Here is a 23,938-nt window from a genome sequence, read left to right as displayed (position 1 = left end):
ATTGTGCCAAGATGGTATCATCTAAATATCAACAAGGAATTATATCAATACCAACAAAACATTTTAGCATTCGTTGGTACTATTGAACTAGTATTTTGGTATCATGATAATACTATCTAAAGTATAATTTAATACCAACTCGTGTTATTAGAGTCATTCATGACTCAAATTATTATAGGTAGAGAATTCCTCGAAGAAAACTGTATTATTTGATTGGGTCATAGCCACGCAGTATGCTTCAAAATAACCTATGTCTACCGGCTTTATTATTGTAGAAAAAACTTATGAGGTTGTCTTCTATTCATTGGATTCAGTTTACTTGAATTTATATGAATTGCAAAAACCATTTAGCTTTGTTTAGAAGAACCAGAAGCTCAACATGATTAAAAAAAAATAGAGAGAATTGAATTATGTCGAAAATTTTCCAATATGTTTAGAACTCATGAAATGACAACCGTAGTTGTTACTTTATTAGATACTTAAGCTTCGTATGAAAACACAAAATAATATCCAAAGAACTATGGAGTAGAAATTAATTACCATGCATGTCATAGGCCAAACTTTGGTCACTTGATGCTTGTATTGAATCATTTGATGAAGTATAAGAGTTTTTCAACGTTGATGCATGAAATCTTAATCGCGCATAGCTGTATCGGTTACGAGTGTGAGGTAAAATGAGTCATTTTTCAAATCTCCATTTTACACAAAATATGAAACCAGTTGTTTCATCGAGAAATTTTAGGATATTGAAGAAAGAAGTGAGAAGAATTATTCGATCCCCATTTCCCATTTAGTTTATTGTCTAAAATAAGGGCGAGATTTACAGCGAATCACAGTTAGACATTTACCAATGTTTATCATAACATAAATTTAGAAGCAATTCTTAATAGTATTTTTTTATGTATCATTTGGTATTGTAATAGTACTATATTGTCTACATATGCTTCTAAAGGTATCACAGAACTCATGGAAGTGGTATTTATAATTTGAAAATTTTGCAATCAACACCATATAATGTTGTCCATGACCATACCACTATCAAATGTATGCAACATCTTTAATTAACACAATAAACATAAATTTAAGGTGCTAACATTTACCTAAAAATGCCATAAACTCATCAATATTTTTATAAGAACTTCCACCTTCACTCATCGCTTCTTTAGCCAACCTATTCCATTTATCAGCATTCTTCCTTAACTCTTCCTTTTTCTCACCTTCCATAACTTCCCTTATACATTCCTCTAATACCTCTCTTTTCACAACCCCCTTTTCATCTACCTTAGCTCTTACACCAACTCTCCAAACATCCTCCACAAACTTGGCATTAGTCCCTTGATCAAAACACTGCGGTACACCCACCACCGGTACTCCAAGGGACAACGCTTCAAGGATCGAGTTAAACCCACAATGCGTCACAAAACACCCTATCGCCTTGTGTGACAGGACCTCTAGTTGTGAAGTCCATCCCACAACTAGGCCTTGTTCCGAGGTTTCGTTTATAAACTCCTTTGGTAGTTTTGCTTGCTCTAGCTCTCTTACAACCCATAAGAAACTTTGGTGGGTGTTTCTTAAACCACATGCTAGCTCTTCGAATTGTTGTTCGGATAACTTAGCCAAGCTTCCGAAGGACATGTAAACGACGGAGTTTTTTGGCTTGGAGTCTAACCAGTTCTTGCATAAGGTTGTGATTGGCTTGAAGCGTTGGAAGCTGTAGTCTTTGTCATCTTCTACTCGTTTGTCAAGATAGTATGATGGAATTGTTGGTCCTATGGTGCGTATGTTGCACATTTTGGCCATCCAATCAACAACCTTCACAAATAATAAGTCAAAGCCATAAGTGTTAGCTGTCAATACATACATACACTCTAATACCATTAAAAAGTGTATTGCAAGACATTATAACTACTAGTTTGTTCAATACATACATACACTCTAGTACAAATTAGAAGGGAGTGTGATATACAAATTTACAATACATACACTATTACATGCACTTAAGTACTAGGTCCATATTTTTAGTAGTGGGCCATCAAAATTCATGTCGTACCTTATGTCCTTATCTAGGTTTAGTACTTCACTTTCACTATACATAGTTAGTTTGTTACTCATTTTCACCTGCTTATTTATAAACTCAATTTTGAATAGGCACATTTTAATACTTCACTTTCTTTATTTATCGCTACTGTTACTTGACTGATTTCTTTATCTTCTTAGCTGTTTCATTTTAACTTGACATATTTTACAACGCACACCTTTGGTCCTTTTATCTTTAATCGTGTAATTGAAAATATATAGTGAGACAAATCTAGTGAAACCTAACATAATTATATACGAGTACTTTGTATTACTATGTAATAAATTAAAGTGTAGTGGGTGATAACGTCAAAAGTAAGAAATGGTGAAAGAAGAATTTAATTTTAGGTTGTAGGACAAACATGTAACTATCAAGTAATCAATTATTTTGATATGTAGCCAATGTAGGGGGTCACATTAATAGACCACATACAAAGTTACATTATTGTATTTTGTATAGGTTGGACGTACCTCTTTTTCCATGTCATAGAAAATACTACACAACACCCAATCCACTCTATCAAGATCAGAAAACTGCCTCAACACCCAAGCTAACCACTCCGGGTGTGACCCGTTCGCAACGAACGACGGAGCTTCCGATGGCTGGAGCTCCGGCACCCCGGGAATCAAGACCGTCGTTGGGCTTGGGCCCATAAGAGGGACCTTGATCAGCCCACAATGTACATGGTAGTATACACTGCTCACTGAACAAGACTCAGGAAAAAACAATACCTTACCAAGCCCAAACTGCTTAGCCACATCCAAGGCCCAAGGTAAAAGCCCGTCATATATAATCGCCTTAACTGGATCACCTTCCTCAGCTAGCTTCTCAATGAGTTGGGCCAGAGTTTTTGGGCCAATGGTTTTGAAACTATCCAAGTAGGCTGTAATGGACCCAGCCTGTATAAACCCACCGTCGTCATACCCATCGGAAATGGGCCGTACATTGATTGGTGAGCCATAATGGGTTGTGATGGCGGTCGTGTCCATCATTTTGGAGAAGCAAAGAGTTGGGCTTAAGGTGGGCTTGATGCCTTTATGGGCCAACCTTTTGGAGAATTGGAGCATTGGGTTGATCCGGCCTTGGCTTGGGTATGGAAGTACAAGAACATGAATGTGGGCCTTTTGGGCTTGGTTAGCATTCTTCATATTTTTGGTGTTTTTGAAGTTGAAGATGATTTTTTTTTTTGGAGTGATTTTTGATGAAATTATGAAACTAATGGAAGAGCCAGTAAAGGAAGAGTGAATGATTTTTGTAACAAATGTTTGGAGTTATTTGCGTACAAGCTTAGGACAGTGTAACTTTTTGTATATACTAGTGAACCACACGATTAATTGTGTTCTAAATTAAGCCACGTATTTATTTTTGAGTTTTATGTTGGTGTAGTTTGACTTTTTGAGGTAAATTGTTTGTCACATTTAGCATGCATTGGCTAAATACTGAGTATGTTGCTGTGTTTTATTGAGCCCACGGCCCCCACTACGGTTGTATAATGTATTATCTCCCGTGTCAATGGCAAGATTATTTTTCACTATTCGCATATTCGTTTGATTACAAAATAAGGTTTTATCTAGTGAAAAAGTTAGCATCTCAATACGGTAATATCGTGGGATTAAACCTCACTAAAAGCATTTTAGAGTACGTAGGGGTTTTCTTTATCTTTTAACTAAAGATGTTAATGATGTAGGGTGTGGATCGGCAATTGTAAAATGCCTTCACAAGTAATATTATTCTTTATCAACCAAAAACATAATTGCAATTACATTTGTAAAGAGTACAGTTTATGGCTTGGCGTCTTTGCTTTAATAATATAGATATGACCTACTAACATCCACCTAGAAAAGCCACAAATTCATCAACGTTCTTTACTTCTCATGGTATAGTTTATACTGTAAAGTGTGAAACTCTTAAGCTAACTTATTATTAAATTAAAACTGCATAAATAGAGATGCATAACACACTTTTTAATCATGCGAAAATATATTTTTCAAAACTAATACAGTAAATTTTAATCTGGTTATCTGATTAGGTCTTGCAATTAATTGACTTGTTCCTTGGTTAATCTGTTGATTAATTTACACTTGTTCAATTAGGGTATACAATTGTCAATTCTCATTCCAACTATCCATTTTACACCGATACACAAAATAGCAATTGAATGGTGAAGACAACAAGGTGAAAAATGTAGCATTCCTTCCCCCGAATTTGGAAGATTATTCAATATTAGAAAAGCTGAATACTATGACTGTTTTCGCCTTTACAACCCAAACAGAAGAAAATTTAAAAGTGATATCCTGGACAACGATATTCCTCTGCGGATACAATACTAAACTACAAAAATACATTGTTTAAGCAGAGCGAACAATATTGGTCTTCACCTCTCTCCCTTTCTACTCCAAAGGGGAAAAAAATGATTCTTTTGTAGAATGAAACAAGGAAAAAAAAAAAAAAAAAAAAAAAAAGGTAAGGTTTACAGAAAATGGTTGGGAACTTCAACTATAGAAGATAAGATTCAACAACAGTTCGGCCAAACTTCTCCTGAACGTCTTTTGGAGTTTCGATCTGTGCAAAATGCATAACAATAAACAGCAATGAGGAAACAGTGATGAGAATTCCCCAACCATGGGAGTAAAAGGGGAAGGGGGGATTGATAGCTAAATCTACTCACCGCATTTAAAGCTTGGAAAAGAGCCTTGACAGTGTTATGTGGATTCCTTGAACCAATAACCTAAACAGACAAGAATAATACACGTTCATAAACAATGCTATATCCACCAGAATGGTATTGAGAAGGCAGGGTTAATTGATGTAACAAAATGCATCATTAAAGATTTTAAATTTTATTTCCCTGCGTTTAGTTCCTTAAAAGAGAAGTTGGAGAGAAAAAGAAAAAAGGGGAACGGAGGTGAGAGAAGAGGATTAAGCTGAGGTTCTTTGAGGAAAGTATTTTCCACCATGACAAATCTATGTTCAACTGAAAATTATCATGTTCATCCTTTTGCAAACCAAACACCGGAGAAGGGGAAATCCTGTGTTCTTGGAAAATTGGAAAACGATTCCGTCTAACCAAGACAGCCTAAAGGCCCTAAAGTGTAATACGAAGTAGCTAATAAAGCATTAAAGCTGATGCATACCTTTGATTTGACATTTTTAAAGCCAGCCAAGTTTAAAATTGTGAGTACAGTTTTGCCTGCCTTCATTCCCGTTGCAGTTTTTGCAGGCCATAGATAGACCTAAAATAGCATTCAGAGCATAATATGATATTCAGTGAGCATCAGTTCACAACTAAGTGAATTTGTAAGCAAAGTACGAATACGAGATTGCTAGAAAAAGAGAGAGGTGGGGAACCTTTGTTTTCTTGTATGTAGTCTGTACGGCATGTGCAATTGTATGGTCCTCATATCTATCAATGTAATGGAGATTCTGAAAGCATTTCTCATATGCCTGTTCATGTACACGAAAATAATATTCAGATGACATCCAATAAAATGGCATTACTACAATCCTGCTAAAAAATACGGTGGTAAAAAACAAACTCAATTATAGCAAGTTACAATAATGAACCAGTTAATGATGGTTCATAAACAGACATAAACTAATTATCTAGCTCAGTAAAGTGGTAAACAGGCATACACTACTATAACATCAGATACCAGGAGAAATGAAGAACCAGTCATAGTAGGTAAATTTCTCAATAACAGGCAAACAGCCAGTACATATAGGTGCTTCCTCAACAACACCTCAAATCCTCAATGCATAATCTTGTCGGGTCCAAAAATGTTATATACATTTAGTTATATAACATACATATTTTCCATCTTGAGATAAAAAAGGCTCCCATTTCCGTTCCATTATAACTATTGGTGTTGAGTAATCTAACACTAATACTAACACCAACACCAGCACCAAAATAGTGTAATGGTATAATACTAAATACTCATCATGATGGAATGTTGGTAAGTAATGAATTTGGGAATAATCAACAACACCAATGAAGATGAAGGCTCCATGCAGCTGAAATGCTAATTTGGTTTTTACTGGAAGTCTGGAACCATCTCTAGCAGTTTTTCACTACCAATAATACAACATACCAAACTCATTTTTAGGACTTTATAGGCCTATTGATAAGCCTCTTATGGTTCCAAACCAACTTATATGACCCTGGAGGACATCCCACAACCCACACATTCACTTCAATTTCGGAAAATTTCCCAAAATTGGCCCAAAAGCATGGATTATATACTTCAGTTTTGAAATTTTTTTGACTTTTTTTGGACAAAAAAAAAAAAACAAGGACAGGGTGCTTCCCGTAGACCCCAAGACACCTCGGGAGTCTATTTAGGTGGTTGGAACCATCCACTTTTGCTTTTAAATTGCCAATTTACTCGTTTACAACTTACACATAATTCATTAACTTAAAGCCACCAAGAGGACTTTATATAACTGACTAGTGGTCAGCTGGTCATATATGGTTCAAAACAATGTTATATGACCCCAATATGCATCCCCTACAATCTCGAGTTTTTGGACACGGGGTCCCAAAACCTCTAAAATTGGTCCCATGTGTGTATAACCTTCAATTTTAGACTTTTCCGCACCTGGAATGAAAAGTGAAAGGGTTCCTCCCATGGATTCCACGACACCTTGGGAACAATGCACCACTAATTTTGACTAGATCTTAAATTTAATTGTTGGAAATTTATAATTTCACAAATGTAAAAACTGGCAACAATTAGCTTGAAAGAAAAGTTTACATCATGGCCCTTAATGGCCAAGCACATATTAACATTACAAACTTCCTGAGCTCTACAACTACAGGAAAATTGACAAGAGCAATTCCTTATTCATACTACAATACTGTATAACATGACTCATGGCCAGAATTGCAGCAATTGTTAACTGTAAGATAATTTATAGTTGCATATGGCCATGCTTATGTGTCAAAACCTGACAATCAGAAACTAAATAATGGGTTTAGGCAAGTAGTTCACGACAAATTGTAAACGTATTCAAATGAAGGAAACTTGCATTGACAAATTAAACAAGTCATCAAAGCCAAGCTGGAGAATCATTTAGCAACTTAATAACATACCTTCTGAAGTGCAATAGGTATTGCTGGACCTTTTGCTTTGGCAAAACCAACTACACCATTATAATTCCCACATGCTATAATTGCCGTGTACTTGATCACTTGACCACCCTAGAGTGTGAAGCCCAGTTAGAGAAGAGATTTTAACCGGCTAAGAATAGAAAACTAAAAGAAGGGTGCAATTATACCTTTGTCACTTTGCATGTCCGGTTCATATCAATCAATTGTGCATCAAAGCCCTGTAATTCAATACCAAAAAGTTACTTCGTAGAGTGTCACATACACTAAATAGACCAAGCTATGCAATCTTTGTTGTACACTAAAATTTCTGTCTAAAGGAGATGAAAAATGATTTGACACATCAAACTACTACATTACAGCTGCAACTCGCCACCAAATTAAGCTACAATCATTAACATCTATCCAGCTAATTTAGTTTATAATTACTTCCCAGGCAGAATACTGTCAGGAAAAATAAATCCCCATATCAGGAGGTAGTACCTCATTCAAGTACATGTGATAATCATATGCGCTGACAAGATTTCAACTAGAATTTTGAACTGAACATTTTTCAACTTAGACGTTTAAAATATCGGACTGATATGAGATATTAATATTATAAGAATAAATTCTAAAGCCAATACAGAAGAGCGCATTGTAAGCTAAAGTCACTGTAGGTTTTTTTTGCAAACCTTCAGTATAAGGTGGCATAGGAATGAAATATCAGTGTGATAAAGATGATGCTGACACTTACTTTCCTATACATTGGTCTTCTTTTCTTTTCTGTCAAGGAATTTCTCTCCTCTGCAAGATCTCTAATTTCTTCTTCCAAAAGTTTTCCTTTCCTTCCAAATGTATGATCCAATGCTGTTAATTTTTCTTCTAGCATTTTGTCAATAGCATTAAGCTTCTCCAGAAGTATGTCATCTCTCTCTTTCATGTCATCAAACTCTTCCTCATCATCATCATCGATTTTGCCTTCTATCATCGACTTTTCCCTCTCAACGTCATCATCCTCGACGACTTCTGCAGAAGGCAATTCCTCCCTGTGTATAATTCCATAATTGGCAGGATCTTTAGGATCGAAAGTTTCCTTCCACTCCACCAACCTCATAGCCCTGTTCAACTTCTGGGCAAGCAGAAACTTGTCTTTTCCAGTGGCTTCCCTGAAACGATTGATCAATTCGCCAATGACTTTATACTCCAGTCGAAGACGGAAATGCTTCTCCTCAAACTTATCAATCTTTTTCATCCATTTCAAGCCATCATCAAAAGTTCCTGTGAGATAATTGATAATTTAAGCACAACTTTATACAGCCATGCTCAATTCTCATGCATAGACAGCTAAAGCATAGACAGAAGCCAAGGCCACACAGGTGACATATTTTGACTCTAACACCGTCCGATAAAGCAGATCCTAAACAAACGGCACACGTGATTTGGGGGAGGGCCAAAGGTACTTTTAAAAACTCTTAACAATATTTCCCTCTCACAAAACTGGAATCTCAAAAGAATTTTGTATACGGTCTCCGGAGGTATTTGGTTCAAGCACTGAGGGGGCTAAAACATTTTACATCTCAACCTCCAAGCTCTTGTTTTTGGTAAAACATTTTCTCGGTAAGAGCCTTAGATGTTTGCGTCTGAACAGCTGTTCATCAAAAGCTGCTAGCTCAAGCTTATTGATTCAGAAAGCTCTTTACACCTTTAAACAGTTACAGCTAACAACAGCGCTAATACAAACAGTTTGTCAGATATTCTTAACAACTAGCTGACCAAATCATCAATTACATTCAGCTGTTTGTCATTTCATATTATAGCAGGCCTAAGTTTGATGATAAAAATGGATAGCAAGATGGTATGTGATCAATTATATATGTTAATTGTTTACAAGAAATATCTCTAACTTACCAATTCTAAGTATGATAAAAGTACATAATAATGCAACCCAGACTTCAGCAACTATTCAAAGTAAATTTTTACGCAATAATAAATAAATATATTACAACTCTTTGGGTTAAATCAGACCATATGCAGAAGTTGAGAGCCAATACACTTTCGAGAATTTTGAAAAAAGATCATAAATATACTTTCCTACATAATTGTCCACACCTCCACAGTAGTTTCTGTATCTCCAATATTTCCACATAGCAACTACAATTTTTTGTATATATTTAAGCAACAATTAATTGTTTCATATAGGTTTTCCTACAAGTTCAACGCATGCATCGACTTAGGAGATGATTTGAGCTAATAAACTAATAAGAATTGAAAGGATCTAAAATTTCAGGTTCTGATTAATCAAGGCAAGGCAGACATTTAAATTCATAAATAGCAAAACATATTGCACTTAGCTAAACAAAGTAAAGCTATGAGCGGTAACATACCATAGACTGAATTTTTTTACCACCCCAATAGAAACCATTCTTCAGAAATGTAAGAAGATAGTTAAAACTTCCATGTCCTGTTTCCACTATCTAGCCTCTATAATCAATAGAACCTTCATGGAAGCATTGCAAGCTTTCATAACCCACAAAATATTCATAACGTACAATACTGTCTTTATGAACCCACTGAAGAGCTACATTAAGGGATGCCATTTTTGAAAAATCCTTCAATCAACTAGCATATTACTCCAGAAAAGTATTAACAACAGATTTATGAGAAATTCAAACTTATCCCAAAAGGTGCTTTAAAAGCTTCTACGACAACTAATAGCAATTACAATAGCTACTATTGCCAAACATGGTCCAACCCTACTCAACTTGAAGACTGTTCATATCAGCACAATATTGCAGCATTTCCCCAAAAGAGGCTCTATCACCATCTAATAGTTACTATGACACCTAACAACAATAACAATATCTACTTTCACCAAACAGGGTCTAATACTACTCAATTCAAAAGGTCCTAACTTTCAAAACACCAATAAGCTTCCCATAAAGCTAAACAACAGATTGTCAAGACATTCAATTACTATCCATATTAACCAAAACATCCAACAATTCCCCAAAGGGGCTCTGACACATAACGTCCAACAGCTACTACGACAAGTAACAACAGCCAAAAGAGCTACCTTCACAAACAGAGTGTAATTCTACTCGGCTGGTTAATCTTATCACCCCAATGCCGTTGATCCTGGTTGCAGTAATTGGCGTCAATTTGTAGATCCTTCAATCAACTAGCATATAAATCCATACAAGAAACAAAATATCGTCCAGACATTCAGTTGCAGTCCATAGTAATAAACCATTGCACCATTTCCCTAAAATAAACTCTAACACCTTTTACACGTAACATCCAAAACCTACTACCAGCTACATTCCCCAATCATGGTCTAATCCTACTAAATTTTTTTTTTTAAAAAAATACCAACTTTCAAAACACCTAATCTAGCTTCCCACCCAACTAAACAAAAGATTGAAAAGACATTCAATTACTCTCCAATCTCCATACAAACATAACATTACAACATTGCAAAATTATTAAAGCAATCACAATAGCCACATTTGCCTAACATGATCTAATCCGACTCAATTCGAAACCAAATTAGTTCTCAAAGCTTAATTTCAAACGGAACAATCGAATAATGATAAATTATTAGCATAATCAAAATATAAACAGCAGAAAAAGAGGAGGAAAAAAAAAAAGACCATACTTGAGGTAGCAAATTCCTTGAGCAACTCCTGATAACGATTAAACTTCCTTTCAACCATCAAATTAAACTTCCTAGTCTCCTGTATAACTTCAGGATCTTCAGCTTCATCATTTTCAGAATCCGAATCACTAAAATCATCAAAACTGGGATCCCATTTCACCTTATCATGCATACCATAACCCTTTGCTTCTTCCTTCTCCAATTTCTCAATCAAAGGATTAACACCCATCCAATCCTCCTCTTCTTCAGCTGCTTCATCAACGAAAATACCCGCTTTACGCTTCTCTTCCCTCTCCCTATGCTTCTCCCTTTCTGCTTCATTTTTCAGGTTTTGGAGTGACTGCGCCATTTCATCTTCTGCGTAGTTGTAATCGCAAAAATGGCGGATTTGTAGAGGAGATTTGAATGTGGGTATTGAAGAAATGGGTCGGAGGATAGAGAATGTACGATTATGGTGGTGATGATGAGGGGTTGAGGTGGGTTTAAGGGTTAGGGTTTTGGTGGAGATTAAGCGGGAAAGCCATGAAAATGGAGGTTTGCTCATTGTGAATTTTTGATTAATTTTTTGTTGGGTTTTGGGTTTAAGGATGGCTTTACTCCATTGTTTTTTCTGGGTGTGTGAGTTGAAGTTTTTGGTAGAGAGAGAGAGTGAGAGTTAGGGTTGAACTGTTGAAGGTAGTGAGTGACGAAGGGGACGATGGTTGGTTCAGTGTTTGGATTGATCAAAATCTGGGCCCAAATTTTAATCTACTTGGATAGACAGTTGGTTTAACCTTAAGTCCAAGTCGATTAAATTAGGCCGAGGAGACGAATCGAAGTGACATTAGGTTAACAATATTTTGGCTCGTCTTAAGACATACTGGAGAAGCACGACATGAATAATAAACAATGCAAGACATAAACTTGACTAAGGTATGAGGGGTGGGACTTCGGTTTGACTTCGGTTTGAAACGGTTTCGGTTTGAAACGGTTCGGGTTGAAACAGTTTCATTTAAACGGCGGGTCAGTTCAGTTCGGTTCTGATTAGTCACAGGTCGGTTCGGTTTCGGTTTATTTTTGTACGGTTTAAATTCGGTTCAGGTCATAAACGATTCAGTTTATAAACAGTTCGGGTCATAATCAGATCGGTTAGACACGGGTCAGTTCAGGGGCGGGTTTACTCGGGTCAATGCTGGTTCGGTTTTTAAACGATTCGGTTCATAATCGGATCGGTTTGAAACAGGTCGGTTCAGGGGCGGTTTTACCGGATCAACGTCGGTTCAGGTTCATATCGGTTCGGGTCATGAACGAATTATTTTGAAACGGGTCGGTTCAGGGGCGGGTTTACCCTAGTTAATGCTAGTTCGATTCATATCGGTTCGGTTTATACTCGGTTTGGTGCTAAAATCATTCGGGTTAGTTTGGTAATCGGTTAAATTGGATCGGGTTGAAAAGGTTCATTTCTTTAGCGAACTAGATAAAGTCGGTTTGATTCGGGTTGAAATTGAGTTCTAAAAAGTGGTTTTGACCAGTTAGCGCGTTTTGTTTTATATCAAGTTGGGACTAGTATTTCCATTTCATTAGCAGGTCAGTATAGGTTGGTGAAAAAAAAAATGGATCGAGTAGAAATTGGGTTTAAAGAGTTTTTGACCGATTAGCTTGTTTCGTTTTATATCAAGTTGGTATTTCGTCACTTTATTTTCAGACATCGGATTATATACAATTACACAAATCTTTATTTATTCAATTATTTTATATCATGTTAATATGTTATGTTTCAAGTTTGGTTATACTCTTGTTGTTGTTTATTAGATATTATCATATTAGTCTATTATAAATTTATAATGTATTATTGTTTCATTATCAAATATTATCAGGTTATCAGCTTCTTGTTGGATTGTTTTAGATATCGTGTCATGACCATATTTTTATGAGTTGCTACTTTGAATACGATAAATCGATTCAGATATCAGATTATATAGAATTACAGAAATTCTCATATTCTATATCATGTTAATGTGTTATGTTTCAAGTTTGGTTATAGTCTTGTTGTTGTTTATTAAATATTAGTCTATTACAAATTTATAAGGTATTAATGTATTATTGTTTCATTATTGATTATTATCAGGTTATCAACTTCTTGTTTTAAAGATCGCGTCATGACCATGATTTGATGAGTTGGTACTTTGAATACGATAAATCAATAATTGATATTGTAATAAACTAATAATTTAATGTTACAGAACTATATTTGGATATTTAATTAAAATCACAATTATTCAATTTCCCATTAGTCTAATAAAGTAATAATTGACAATTGTTTGTAACTATTCCATAATTTTGGTGTTAAAGTTATATTGCTGAATTACTTTGTTCTCTTACCCTCTCTGATCACCTTTTAAGATTACGTGCCTACAAGGTTGCAACATATATATGTTGCAACTTGCAAGTTAAAGAAAACGGGTGGAGAAGTAGAAGTATTCAATTAGATCGATCATCAACTGTTTTAAGTTTTAATAATCAGATACATTTATTGATTATCTATTCATACCAATGATAGTATGATACCAATCGTACCATACATTATTATTTATTACATATAATAACTAAAATACATTAAATATGTCGTATTGAATCAATTTGAATTTCCAAACATTTCTATTTCTTACAATTGATAAGTTACATAAAGTTAATCATTTTTTAAGAGTACAGTAGTGTTTTTATTAGTACGTAGCTATGAATAAAAAAAAACACACTATCCTAATCCATCATTCCACGATCCGTGTCACCGTCTTAAATTAAATATCAGCCATTGATTTGCATGTCATCTAACGGCCTATCATCGCACACATTCCAATTCATGATCCGTGTGTTTTCTTTTCCACTAATCAAATCACTCTTACCATTGTCTCTTTAGTACTCTTTGATTTCTCTCTCGTTTTCTCTCTCCTCTTTTGTAATATTATCAATTTTTTGAGCCATGGCTGCTAATATGCTCACTGCTCTCCCGTTTTCTCTCTCATCTCCTCTTCCATCTTCCTTTCTTCTTTTCCCTTCTTCCATCTATGTTCTCCTTCTTCCATCTCGTTTTCCGTCACCGTCCACCGGCACCACGCACGACGGTTTTTATGGTCAAATTCGACCACGAAACTCTAGATCTAGTTGTTTCATGATCGAATTTGGCCTTTTAAAACCAAATTCAAGGCCAAATTCGGGATTAATATAATAATATATAAGGTATTTTCGTTCTTCCTTTTTTTTCTGTTTTTTTTTTTCAGGTTGTGGGCGACAGAGGGGGGCAAGTTAGGGTGGGTTCGGCGGCGGTTAGAGTGGGTTCGGGTGGGAGGGGAGGGAGGATTTTTCAAGTGAGGGAGGGAGTTTTATGGTGGGTGAGTAGTTAGACGGGTTGTAAACGGTTTGTTTTAAACAGTTTGTAATCGGATCGGTTTAAAACGGGTTGCGGTTTGAAAATAGTTCGGTTTAAACGGCTTAACAGGTTACAACGGTTTAGTGTAAAGGGTTAGCGGGTTGTAAATGGTTCGATTTAAACAGTTTTTTCCTACTATTCAAACGGTTTCGGTTTATAATCGGTTCGGTTTAAACAGTTAGCGGGTTAACATTAATCGGTTCAAACGGTTTCGGTTTATAAACGGTTTGGTTTGTTATCGGTTTACAGTTCGTAACGGGTTAACATTAATCGGTTTGGTTCGGTTTCGGTTTGACATTATACGGTTCAGTTCGGTTTTCTGTTTAAAACTAGCGGTTTATAAACAGTTCGATCCGTGATGGTTCGGTTCGATAACGGACGGTTTCACGGTTCGGTTTGAAAAGTCTCACCCCTAAGTATGACACTGATTAAGAGGGTCAAGGGGTACAAAGTTATGAAGTAAGACATGAATTATATGGGTTCGGAGTTTCGGACACCAAATAAGCTACATAAGGTCTCTTGGAATCATGAGAAACACCTTAATATCTAACCTTATTAAGTCTAAAATGTTTTCCACACAACTAACTTTTTGAAGATTTCGGTGTCGAAAATTCAAATAACTATGAGGTAAATTCCGAAATTATAAAAGACTAATCGTAAGTCACATAAAGATCGATTGGTGATGTGAGGCAGGTTTGTCACTGACTACATTGATATTTGAGACATGTTACCCAAGTGACCTCCCAAGGCCATATGGGGTTCACAAGAACCTTGTTCTCTCTCCTCTACGATTAATTTTCTAAAACTTAGAAGACTATAATTCAAGTTTTTTCTGATCATTTCTAAGAAATCATGTATAAATTCAACAATGATTGTTTGATATTCAACTACTCCCATGATTGATTAGTTTTTATACCTATCATGTGTTCATGACACATTTGATCGACTTTTATGCAGTTTATCTCGTGTCTTTAATTGTGAGTCATCGGCCTAACCTAGATAAATGTCGTATTTGGAAAGATGGTCTTACAACACGGGGCAGGACTGCAGCCTGCAGGCATGCCATAAGCTAAGCTCCACAAAATACACGAACAAGTCAAAACTAGGTTCTCCAGTTCTGCACTCCACGTCTCCACAGGAAGTATTCAGAAACACACTCTCAACATGTACGTTGTTCATAATTCAGAATTGAGATGCTTCCAATTATTTGACTTGAATTATTTAATCACGAGACAAACAAGCGCTTTTTCTCGTCATCACAATTCCTTACCAACATATCACCTGCAAATCTTCTCAAAAAGCTCCCATCTTTAAATCAAACAAACCGTCTGCCCTTAATTGCTTTGATAACCCAATTGTCCACAAACTGTTCGACGAATTGCCTCAAAGAACATTTTTTTTTTCATAAATGGAACATCCCAATTATACACCCTCAAATTTCATATCAGTTTACTCAAATTTGCCAAAGCCATTTGAGGATTCAAGCACACAAGAATTCACTGATGGGAAGCAGAAGCCCTTAAGTTTGTGGCCTGGAATGTATCATTCACCTGTAACAATAGCATTATGGGAAACAAGGTCTAAAATTTTTGAGATTATGAATGACCCTTCTGTTGATCATCCACCACAAACCCATTTGCTTACTAGAACTCCTGCTCAATCTAGGATGACTGTTTTGTACAATTTCTCTTCTGATTTTATCCTCAGAGAGCAGTACAGGGATCCTTGGAATGAAATGAGAATTGGGAAATTGCTTGAAGATCTTGATGCCCTTGCTGGTACTATCTCTGTCAAGGTGAACCCGAATTTTTATTTTTCGATTGTCATTTTTTTTTTTGTTTTTTTTTTTTTTTTTTTTTTTTTTTTTTTTTGGTGTAGAGAGGTCTCAAAGAACAATGATGTCAACGAGAGTTGAGCTCTAGTATTTGGGCATGACCCTAGACTTTTACCAACTAAGTTAGCTGGCTTACATTTCAATACTTTATGCTGTTGTTTGTTCTTTGTAGTGCTACTTTGCTTCTTTAGTTGGTTTGCAACTCTAGCTGTTGATTGTATTTAGATATTGTGTTGTGTCATGAATAAATTATAAGGGCTTTTATTACTTAATTTGACATAGAATGCATTGCATGTTCCACATTCATACATTTTTCTGAAGTTAAAGATGCCAAGTACATATGGGGTATAATTTTGCGGTTGTGTAGGCTACAACGAACTTTGCCCTTTTCGTTTCAATTTTACGCAGGAATTATGCCACATTATCGGAAGAAGCCATCACCAAAACCTGTTCATAATTTGTTTTGTTTTCAATTTGAATCCAACCAAACATTCACTAGAGCTGAACTTCTTGTCAAGACTATACCTTATTTTGAAGGATACTTCACTCCTACATTTCTTTGATGAGCATTAGTTTAACGATTTTTTAAGACTTCACCTCTACATGAAGGAAACTTCACTCCACCTTTCTTTAATCATCAATAGATAAAGCCAAATATTTTGGAGATTGTTCTGGAAATCCTTGGAGTGAAATTGATTAGAAAATTTTGGTTAGCTTTGGAGTTTGGATCACCTTTCTTGCTTCTAGTACTGCTGGCTTCACAAAACACCTTCCCTATAGGAGAACAACCTGTCTTACTCTAGCCATTGCACCTTCCTTTTTATCCCCTTAATTAAATATTTTTTCATTGATCTAATGAAGCTGTTTACATCTCCTATCATATCCTTACTCATTAGCATTAGTACTTCCCTTATCATATCCTTACTTTTACCTAATTTTGTATGACATTTAAGTGATTTCAATTAAACAACTTGACAAATCTGGTTTCACTATAGTGTAAAGCTCTAGGATCACAAAGTAGGAGGAGATTACAAATTACAATGTATTGCAAGATTCCTCAAGGAGAAAGCAACACAAGAATAACATTTTCCTATCCGGATAAATTCAAATTGGAGTTGTATCTGGCTGAAGAGGGCGAGAATGCTGTTTGATGAGCCTAAATAAAACTAGCTAGTTGGTTAGAAAATCTTGTCGATCCAATGTTGCTTTGATGGCCCTTGTATATGATTAGCCAAACCTGACATGGAAAGAAGATTGGTCTTGTTTGAAAAATCTTTAATGATCTATCATGAGTATGCATAAATTTTTTTACCAATCTGTAGGGTCAACCCCACACAGTATAAATATCCATTTATATCCCTTCCCTTGAAAAGCTAGATCCTTTACTTGCCTTTTACCTTAACTTGCTGACATAACCCTTTAAGACTTATTATCAACCCACCTTAGGGTTCACAAGTATTATCAATATGTTTGCAGGATCAGCAAGAGTTGCTATCATTAGCATTGATATTGTCCATTTTTTAGAGCCTTAGGGCATCCATTTCCCAAAATCTAACCAAGTGCCAGCTCATACCATGGCCAAGGGCCCGCTCAACTGTATAGGGTGGAAAACAACAAGATTTGAGTGGCTAGTGAGCATCCATTCAAGATGCAATTCAATTTCATCTGGCTCTATTAAGACTTAGCTTCAGTTTTATTAGAGTGCCAGCTCCAACCTAGTGAGTGACCTTCACAATAAACCACCCACCCCTCTCTAATACGATATGGGATCATCCCATATGTATTTCATTGCATTATGCTTAAGTTTCTTCCTTTGTTGAGGGTTAACTTGGGCAGAGTGGCGCTTCAAACTAGATTATTCACTAAATCCCCAGACCACGGTAAGCCCTTACTTTGATTGGCGGACAATACATCATCACGGAGCTCGTCATCTATATGCAATTGTCCAAATCCTTCGTTCCCAAGCTCTAACCTTGATAAATGATTTGGTACCACATCCTTAGATCCTTTCTTATCCCCTCAATGTCGAATTTTTGTAGTAATAGTATACACTTCAGAAATTTTAAGCCTTTTGGCATCACTTCTTTATGAACAACAAATATTTGATTTTTTGATGCGACAAGGTAAGTGTGGAACTTCTCGGTGGTGATGTAATTCCTTTGTGCCTCGTTGTTTCAAGAGTTTCGGCAAGCACTGATTCAGACTTATAATTCAAATTGTCAATGAAAATACTAAGCAGTTTTGAGGCTCATTAGAGGATGCTCGATGTCAGGAAGAACTTTCAACAACTCTGTCAAGGTTCCCTTCCTCCTTGGTGTGCTTGATGTCAGGAACCCATAGATATTTAATGAATCTTGTGTCAAGGAATCTTTTCTTATCTGTAACTTGCTGGCTATCAAAAAAATCATGAATATTTCATTCCTGTGTAATTTTCATCCACCCTCACAGACTAGAGCTATAACTTTCAAAATCAGCTGCACTAGGGATCTTCAGGGTCTTGTGTTAATCCCTCATCTGCGTTGAAGGGATCTTTTATGGATCGGAGGATGCGTCTGTTGGAGGAAATCAATGATGGGATTGAACTATCCATTATTCTAGGAGACTTAGAGCCTTAGAGGTGACTTCCCTCCCATTTACCGTAGGCAGTTAGGATTTCTGATGGTCTAACAAGCGAGTAAGGTGTAACCTTCATTGCTGGCCTAATCAATCTTGGGTTATGTTTTTCCGACAATCCTGTTAGCTATAACAGACATAAGTATACATCTTCCTATCTTTCTAAGATTTCGTCTTTCCTAGGTGAGTTTGATGTGTGTGAGCTACATCTTTCAAATTGTGTTTTACTGGATTCATTATTGGGTCCTGTATGTAGTTTCTGCGGTGACAGAGGACGAAACATTTTCAGCTTCACCGTTTTAACAAATTTGATGTCATTCTATGACTACAAAAAAAGTTTAGTTTTTTAGGCTTTAAGCTCATTAATTTAATAGTTAAAGATTTCTATCAAGATCTTCCCCGAAGGTATTAGTATGACTAAACTGTCAGCAAGGATAACAGAATGGTAGTTGAAAGAATCTCATGCACTCTGATTGCAGTACTTGTATACTGAGGTGTAAAAAACATGGATGAGATATATCCTTTATCTTGTACTTGTATTATCCCTCTGATAGTGATTAATCCCCCATTTTCTAAATCTTTTCTATATTTGGTGGTTCAGCATTGTTCTGATGACGACTACACTACAAGACCGTTGTTGCTGGTCACTGCTTCTGTTGACAGGATAGTTTTGAAGAAGCCAATCAGTGTAGACAGTGATTTGAGGATATCTGGTTCAGTCATATGGGTTGGGTGGTCTTCAATTGAGATTCAACTGGATGTTAGTCAGGCCGTTGAAGGTACTGATACAATTTTGCATCTGGTCTCATTTTAGCCTCTGGAGTGCACTTTATGAAATTAAAACAGGCTCCAAGATAATTTGATTTTGTAAAATCTTCACATTCATAAACTACTACAATTTGTTAGGATCATAGAACATGTGAATCACTGCTTGATTTAGTGACACTCCTAGTCCAAAACTAACATTTCCATCCCGATTGACTGTCCAGAAACCAAAAATAACCAGTTACAATAATTAGCTGCTATGAGCATGGGATTGCTTGCACTTAGTAATATTCCCATTACATTTCCAATTTTCTGATTCAACACAAATATATCGAAAGTGCTAATTATAATGTATTACTACAATATATGCCAAATGTTCAACATGTCTAGATCTACTTATAATTAATCTTAAAAATATGGCTGTCTTATGCAGGATCATTTGCTTCAGATTCAGTTGCTCTTACAGCTAATTTCATTTTCGTGGCCCGGGATTCAAAGACACGGAAAGCTGCTCCAGTTAACAGGCTCTCTCCTGAAACTGATAAGGAAAAAATTTTGTTTGAAGAAGCAGAAGAGAGAAGCAAATATAGAAAAAGGAAAGGAGGTTTAAACAAAAAGGATTATGCAAATGGGGAAGTAGATAGATTGGCAACTCTTTTATCTGAGGGGCGCATCTTCTGTGATATGCCAGCATTGGCAGATAGAAATAGCATTCTTTTGAGGGATACCCGTCTTGCAAACTCTTTGATATGCCAGCCTCAGCAGAGAAACATCCACGGTAGGATCTTTGGAGGGTTTCTGATGCATAGAGCATTTGAGCTTGCATTTTCTACTGCATATGCATTTGCTGGTGTGAGGCCTTCTTTTCTAGAAGTTGATCATGTTGACTTCTTGAAACCTGTAAGCAATCTCGTTTGCTTGATGATCCTTATTTTGTTGTGACATTGATTTCCTATTTTTCCTGGTTGTGGATTTGTAGTCCCTGCCACTTTTTTGTGGAAGTCTCAAATTAAATTTGCGCTTTTCAATTACTTGACATCTAATCTCTTAGTTCTTTATTGTAGTTAAGAAAGTGATATGACTAGTTTGGAACATAGGGAAACTGATGTTTTTCCTCATTCTGTGATGTGCAATTAGTTATACGGAATAGTACTCTAATTCTGGTTCTGTAAACTACATTAGGGGATATCAATAAGTTGACAATTGACAAGCAATAACTGCATTAAAAAATGTCAATCTCACTACTGAGGTGACTAAAATCTTGTCTTGCCAACAATGGGATTATACTTAGTCATCGTTCTTGTCAATATTTTATCCAGCTCTACTCTTAAAATTGTCTGTTTTTTTTACTTGAACCACTGCATTTTTGAGGAATTCTTTCCTAGTAACCCTGATTAAATTCTTTGATTTATTTTCATGCAGGTGGATGTTGGTGACTTTTTGCGTTTTAAATCATGTGTCCTTTACACAGAACTGGAAGATCCAGAACATCCTTTAATAAATGTTGAGGTTGAAGCTCATGTTACAAGGCCTGAAATCAGGTCAAGTGAGGTAAGCATGAGTAATAATATTTTATTTATTATACTCTTTGCACATATTTACCAGAATTTCCTCGTGGAGAACGAGTGCTGAATTGGGTTATCAGAATTTTGATTCACTAAATGATTGACAAATGTTTAGTTTATAACCATGTTATGATACTAGTTACATAAGGGAGGTGGATATTGGGTCAATAATTGCTTTGTATTTTATTCCCACTAATTTTATTATATTTTTGTAATAAAAACATACTCCTTCCGTTTTTTTTTTTTGTTCAACTTACTTTTCATTTTAATCGTTCTTTTTTGTTCTACCCGTTTTGCTTTATTTTTTAGGCCTACCCCTTTTACCCCACAATAATCACACTTTCCACTCACTTTACGTTCTCTCTCTTAGGCCATGTTCTCTTCACCTTATTTTTGCTGAATTGAAATTATTTTTGCCAATTAAAAATTTATTACTGACTCTATTATATTTGTTCTTTAAAGTTACTGATTTTTACTGATTAAAAATTACATTTGTTGAATTGAAATATTTTTTGTTAAACTAAACTTATTTTTACTGAATTGAACTTATTTTTACAGAACTGAACTTATTTTTACAGAACTGAATTTTTTTTTGAGTGAACATTTTTATTTTAAGGTGCAGAGAATAAGGCCTTACTTTATCCTACCTTATCTTACACCTAATCACCTTTTCCAATGTCTGCAATAACCGAGTTAAACATGAAAGAACAGAGGAAGTATTTTACACTTGACTCATTGGTAGATTAATCTTGAAAGGTCATAATTTTCTTGAACAATTCCACAATAGTCTGAATATGATTAATTATTAGACTTAGTGGTCCTATGGTTGAACGTAGGAAGTTGCATTACCCAGGAAATGAAACTGTAAAAAAAAATCGTTTGATTGATTTTAGGGCTACATGATGTTCTACCTACCTAAGTAAGAATTATGCAAGTAAATTTCCCAATTTTGCTGGGAGCAGAATTTCTCTAGAAATGTTTTTGTCAATCAAATAACTTTTGAGTTTTCTACTTCAAAGATATTTTACATCCTGTGTTTTTCTTTGTCAACTAATTGGCCATTAGTATTCCATTTATCATGAAGATAGGCAAAGCTTATTCCCGTTTCACTCGGTGTAGCAGAACGATCCAATTTATCTCGCATCTTCCAGTTAGGACCTCGAAATGGAGCATACTCTGATAAACTGTTGTATTGTGCCTGTGTGGTTTGTGAAGTTATGAGACGTATCAATATCATGCCTAAGCCATTATTTTAGCTATTTGCTTGAAATTTTTATTGATCTGCATAGAATCTATGATACAGGTGTCCAACACATTCTACTTCACGTTCACCATCTGTCCAGAAGCGAAGGCTGAGAAAAACAAAGTTAGTATCCGCAACGTTGTAGCAGCCACCGAAGAGGAAGCACGTCATATTATAGAGCGAAAGGATGCAAAGGCTTTGCAAGTTAGTAAGTGTTCAAACAAAGATCTGACCAGCATTATTGAAGAATAAGGGTTAGAAAATTGCTCACTGTATATGTTTATGTATGTCTTCGTAAAATGACTAACTTCAGAATATGTGATGATTTCTGATATCATTCACATGTTCTGCAAAAAACAATACAACAGAACCACTTTCTTATGCCTTTATTTATTGGCATTTTTAACCATTATGTAGCAGCTGTACGAATTTGCGCATGATCATGGATCAACTCTTCTTTATTTAAGAGTTTCAGAAATTATATGAAATTGTCTACTCCTAACAAGTATATCTTCAGATTCTTAAGGCATCTTTAATTTTTTGGGTGATATTCACTTGTTTGAAGTATATTTTAACATGTTAAGTTGACCTATCTTTAGTTTAAGTCACATCATACACAATTTTATAGACATTAATGCAATATGGGATGGCTTGAGCAAGTTTCAGATGGTACAATAGTCATATCGTGAGATTGTCTCATAGCAGAATTTTCTATTGACATGTGTTACACTAAATGGTAAATTCAGCCAAGTTCGTCGGATTTAGAGGTCCTTGGCATCTAATTTGATCATTACTAAGTGAGCTAAGATTGCTTACATGATTATTTTTCTTATCAATTTGTTATTGCAACCCAAGGATGATTAATTCGTCAACTGATAGATACAATCATCCAACACAATGTACATACTAGTTTAAGGACACCCGTCTACCCATACTCGAGTATTACACTCATAACTCATAAAGAGGCAATAAAGATACTTAATGAGCATTTATATATCCTTTAACAAGTTTTATAAGGACAAATCAAAGGTAGGTTTACAAAAATAATTATGTCACCATTAACCAAATAGATTAGTAAAGCAACAAATCAACAATATAGAGAGGTAGACATTAGGACTTCTTCACAGTATAAAAGCATTTAAAAGGTTAATATGCCAAGTCAAAAATTTGTTTTGGTTGATGAGAATAAAAAGTAGTAGTTGCACATTCTCTCAAAACAATGCATGCTCTTTCCATCTTAGGGTTGAACACTTGGATGGTGATTACATGACACATTGACACACCATTCTCTTTCTCTTTTTATTTTGTAATTAATTTTTTTTTTATTTTTTTTTTAATGTTTTAAGTTTTTATTATCTATTTATTGAGTACCATTGTAGAAAAAATTGGGACAAAAGATTGCATTAAAAAAAGTACATGAAAAAAAAAGAGTAAATGCAACCCATGCCATAGTCCAAGTTGTGCATGTTTGTCTCTCATTCTTGATCTACATTATTTTGTCTACAAATGTAAAATTATGGCTTTCCCATGTGCTTTATGGGTGATTGGGAATTTATTTTTATTTGCCTTCTTGTCCATTTCTAATTAAAAAAATATACTACGTATATTATTAATAATAATAATACAGTAAAATTGTCTAGTTTTTTTGACAAATTGGTTGTTCTGGAATATTCGCCCACAATTATTGACCC

General features: G+C 35.4%; 3 protein-coding genes across 3 annotated transcripts; 1 reads left to right on the top strand and 2 right to left on the bottom strand.

The window, feature by feature from the left end:
- Nucleotides 1–964: 964 nt before the first annotated feature.
- Nucleotides 965–3,602, bottom strand: LOC110727511 (UDP-glycosyltransferase 74G1-like). The gene is made up of 2 exons (XM_021907070.1): nucleotides 2,548–3,602; nucleotides 965–1,812 (listed from the first exon to the last, which is right to left on the bottom strand). The coding sequence occupies exons 1-2, from the start codon at nucleotides 3,223–3,225 to the stop codon at nucleotides 1,090–1,092; spliced, it is 1,401 nt and encodes a 466-aa protein (XP_021762762.1). The 5' UTR covers nucleotides 3,226–3,602; the 3' UTR covers nucleotides 965–1,089.
- Nucleotides 3,603–4,253: 651 nt separating this feature from the next.
- LOC110727508 lies at nucleotides 4,254–11,614 on the bottom strand. The gene is made up of 8 exons (XM_021907068.1): nucleotides 10,822–11,614; nucleotides 7,921–8,444; nucleotides 7,355–7,405; nucleotides 7,170–7,277; nucleotides 5,426–5,521; nucleotides 5,212–5,310; nucleotides 4,746–4,805; nucleotides 4,254–4,639 (listed from the first exon to the last, which is right to left on the bottom strand). Exons 1-8 carry the CDS (start codon nucleotides 11,363–11,365, stop codon nucleotides 4,574–4,576), a joined length of 1,548 nt encoding a protein of 515 aa, XP_021762760.1. The 5' UTR covers nucleotides 11,366–11,614; the 3' UTR covers nucleotides 4,254–4,573.
- Nucleotides 11,615–15,250: 3,636 nt separating this feature from the next.
- LOC110727510 (acyl-coenzyme A thioesterase 9, mitochondrial-like) lies at nucleotides 15,251–22,763 on the top strand. Its single transcript, XM_021907069.1, has 5 exons — nucleotides 15,251–16,022; nucleotides 19,276–19,453; nucleotides 19,873–20,339; nucleotides 20,862–20,990; nucleotides 22,308–22,763. Exons 1-5 carry the CDS (start codon nucleotides 15,636–15,638, stop codon nucleotides 22,497–22,499), a joined length of 1,353 nt encoding a protein of 450 aa, XP_021762761.1. The 5' UTR covers nucleotides 15,251–15,635; the 3' UTR covers nucleotides 22,500–22,763.
- The last annotated feature ends 1,175 nt before the right edge of the window (nucleotides 22,764–23,938 follow it).

The sequence above is a fragment of the Chenopodium quinoa genome, unplaced genomic scaffold (assembly GCF_001683475.1).
Source record: "Chenopodium quinoa cultivar QQ74 unplaced genomic scaffold, ASM168347v1, whole genome shotgun sequence".
NCBI lineage: Eukaryota > Viridiplantae > Streptophyta > Magnoliopsida > Caryophyllales > Amaranthaceae > Chenopodium > Chenopodium quinoa.
The sequence above is the reverse complement of the archived record's forward strand: the minus strand, read 5'-3'. Positions and strand labels throughout refer to the sequence as shown.

What these genes read in the sequence shown, in the direction of transcription:
- LOC110727511 (XM_021907070.1), bottom strand. Translation starts at nt 3,225, where the DNA reads ATGAAGAATGCTAACCAAGCCCAAAAGGCCCACATTCATGTTCTTGTA. An exon ending in TCTATGACATGGAAAAAGAG is followed by an intron (nt 1,813 to 2,547) that starts GTACGTCCAACC and finishes TTATTTGTGAAG; the next exon opens with GTTGTTGATTGGATGGCCAA.
- LOC110727508 (XM_021907068.1), bottom strand. Translation starts at nt 11,365, where the DNA reads ATGAGCAAACCTCCATTTTCATGGCTTTCCCGCTTAATCTCCACCAAA. An exon ending in TACCTATTGCACTTCAGAAG is followed by an intron (nt 5,522 to 7,169) that starts GTATGTTATTAA and finishes GTACATGAACAG; the next exon opens with GCATATGAGAAATGCTTTCA. An exon ending in CTACATACAAGAAAACAAAG is followed by an intron (nt 5,311 to 5,425) that starts GTTCCCCACCTC and finishes ATGCTATTTTAG; the next exon opens with GTCTATCTATGGCCTGCAAA.
- LOC110727510 (XM_021907069.1), top strand. Translation starts at nt 15,636, where the DNA reads ATGGAACATCCCAATTATACACCCTCAAATTTCATATCAGTTTACTCA. An exon ending in CTGGTACTATCTCTGTCAAG is followed by an intron (nt 16,023 to 19,275) that starts GTGAACCCGAAT and finishes TTGGTGGTTCAG; the next exon opens with CATTGTTCTGATGACGACTA. An exon ending in CTGAAATCAGGTCAAGTGAG is followed by an intron (nt 20,991 to 22,307) that starts GTAAGCATGAGT and finishes TCTATGATACAG; the next exon opens with GTGTCCAACACATTCTACTT.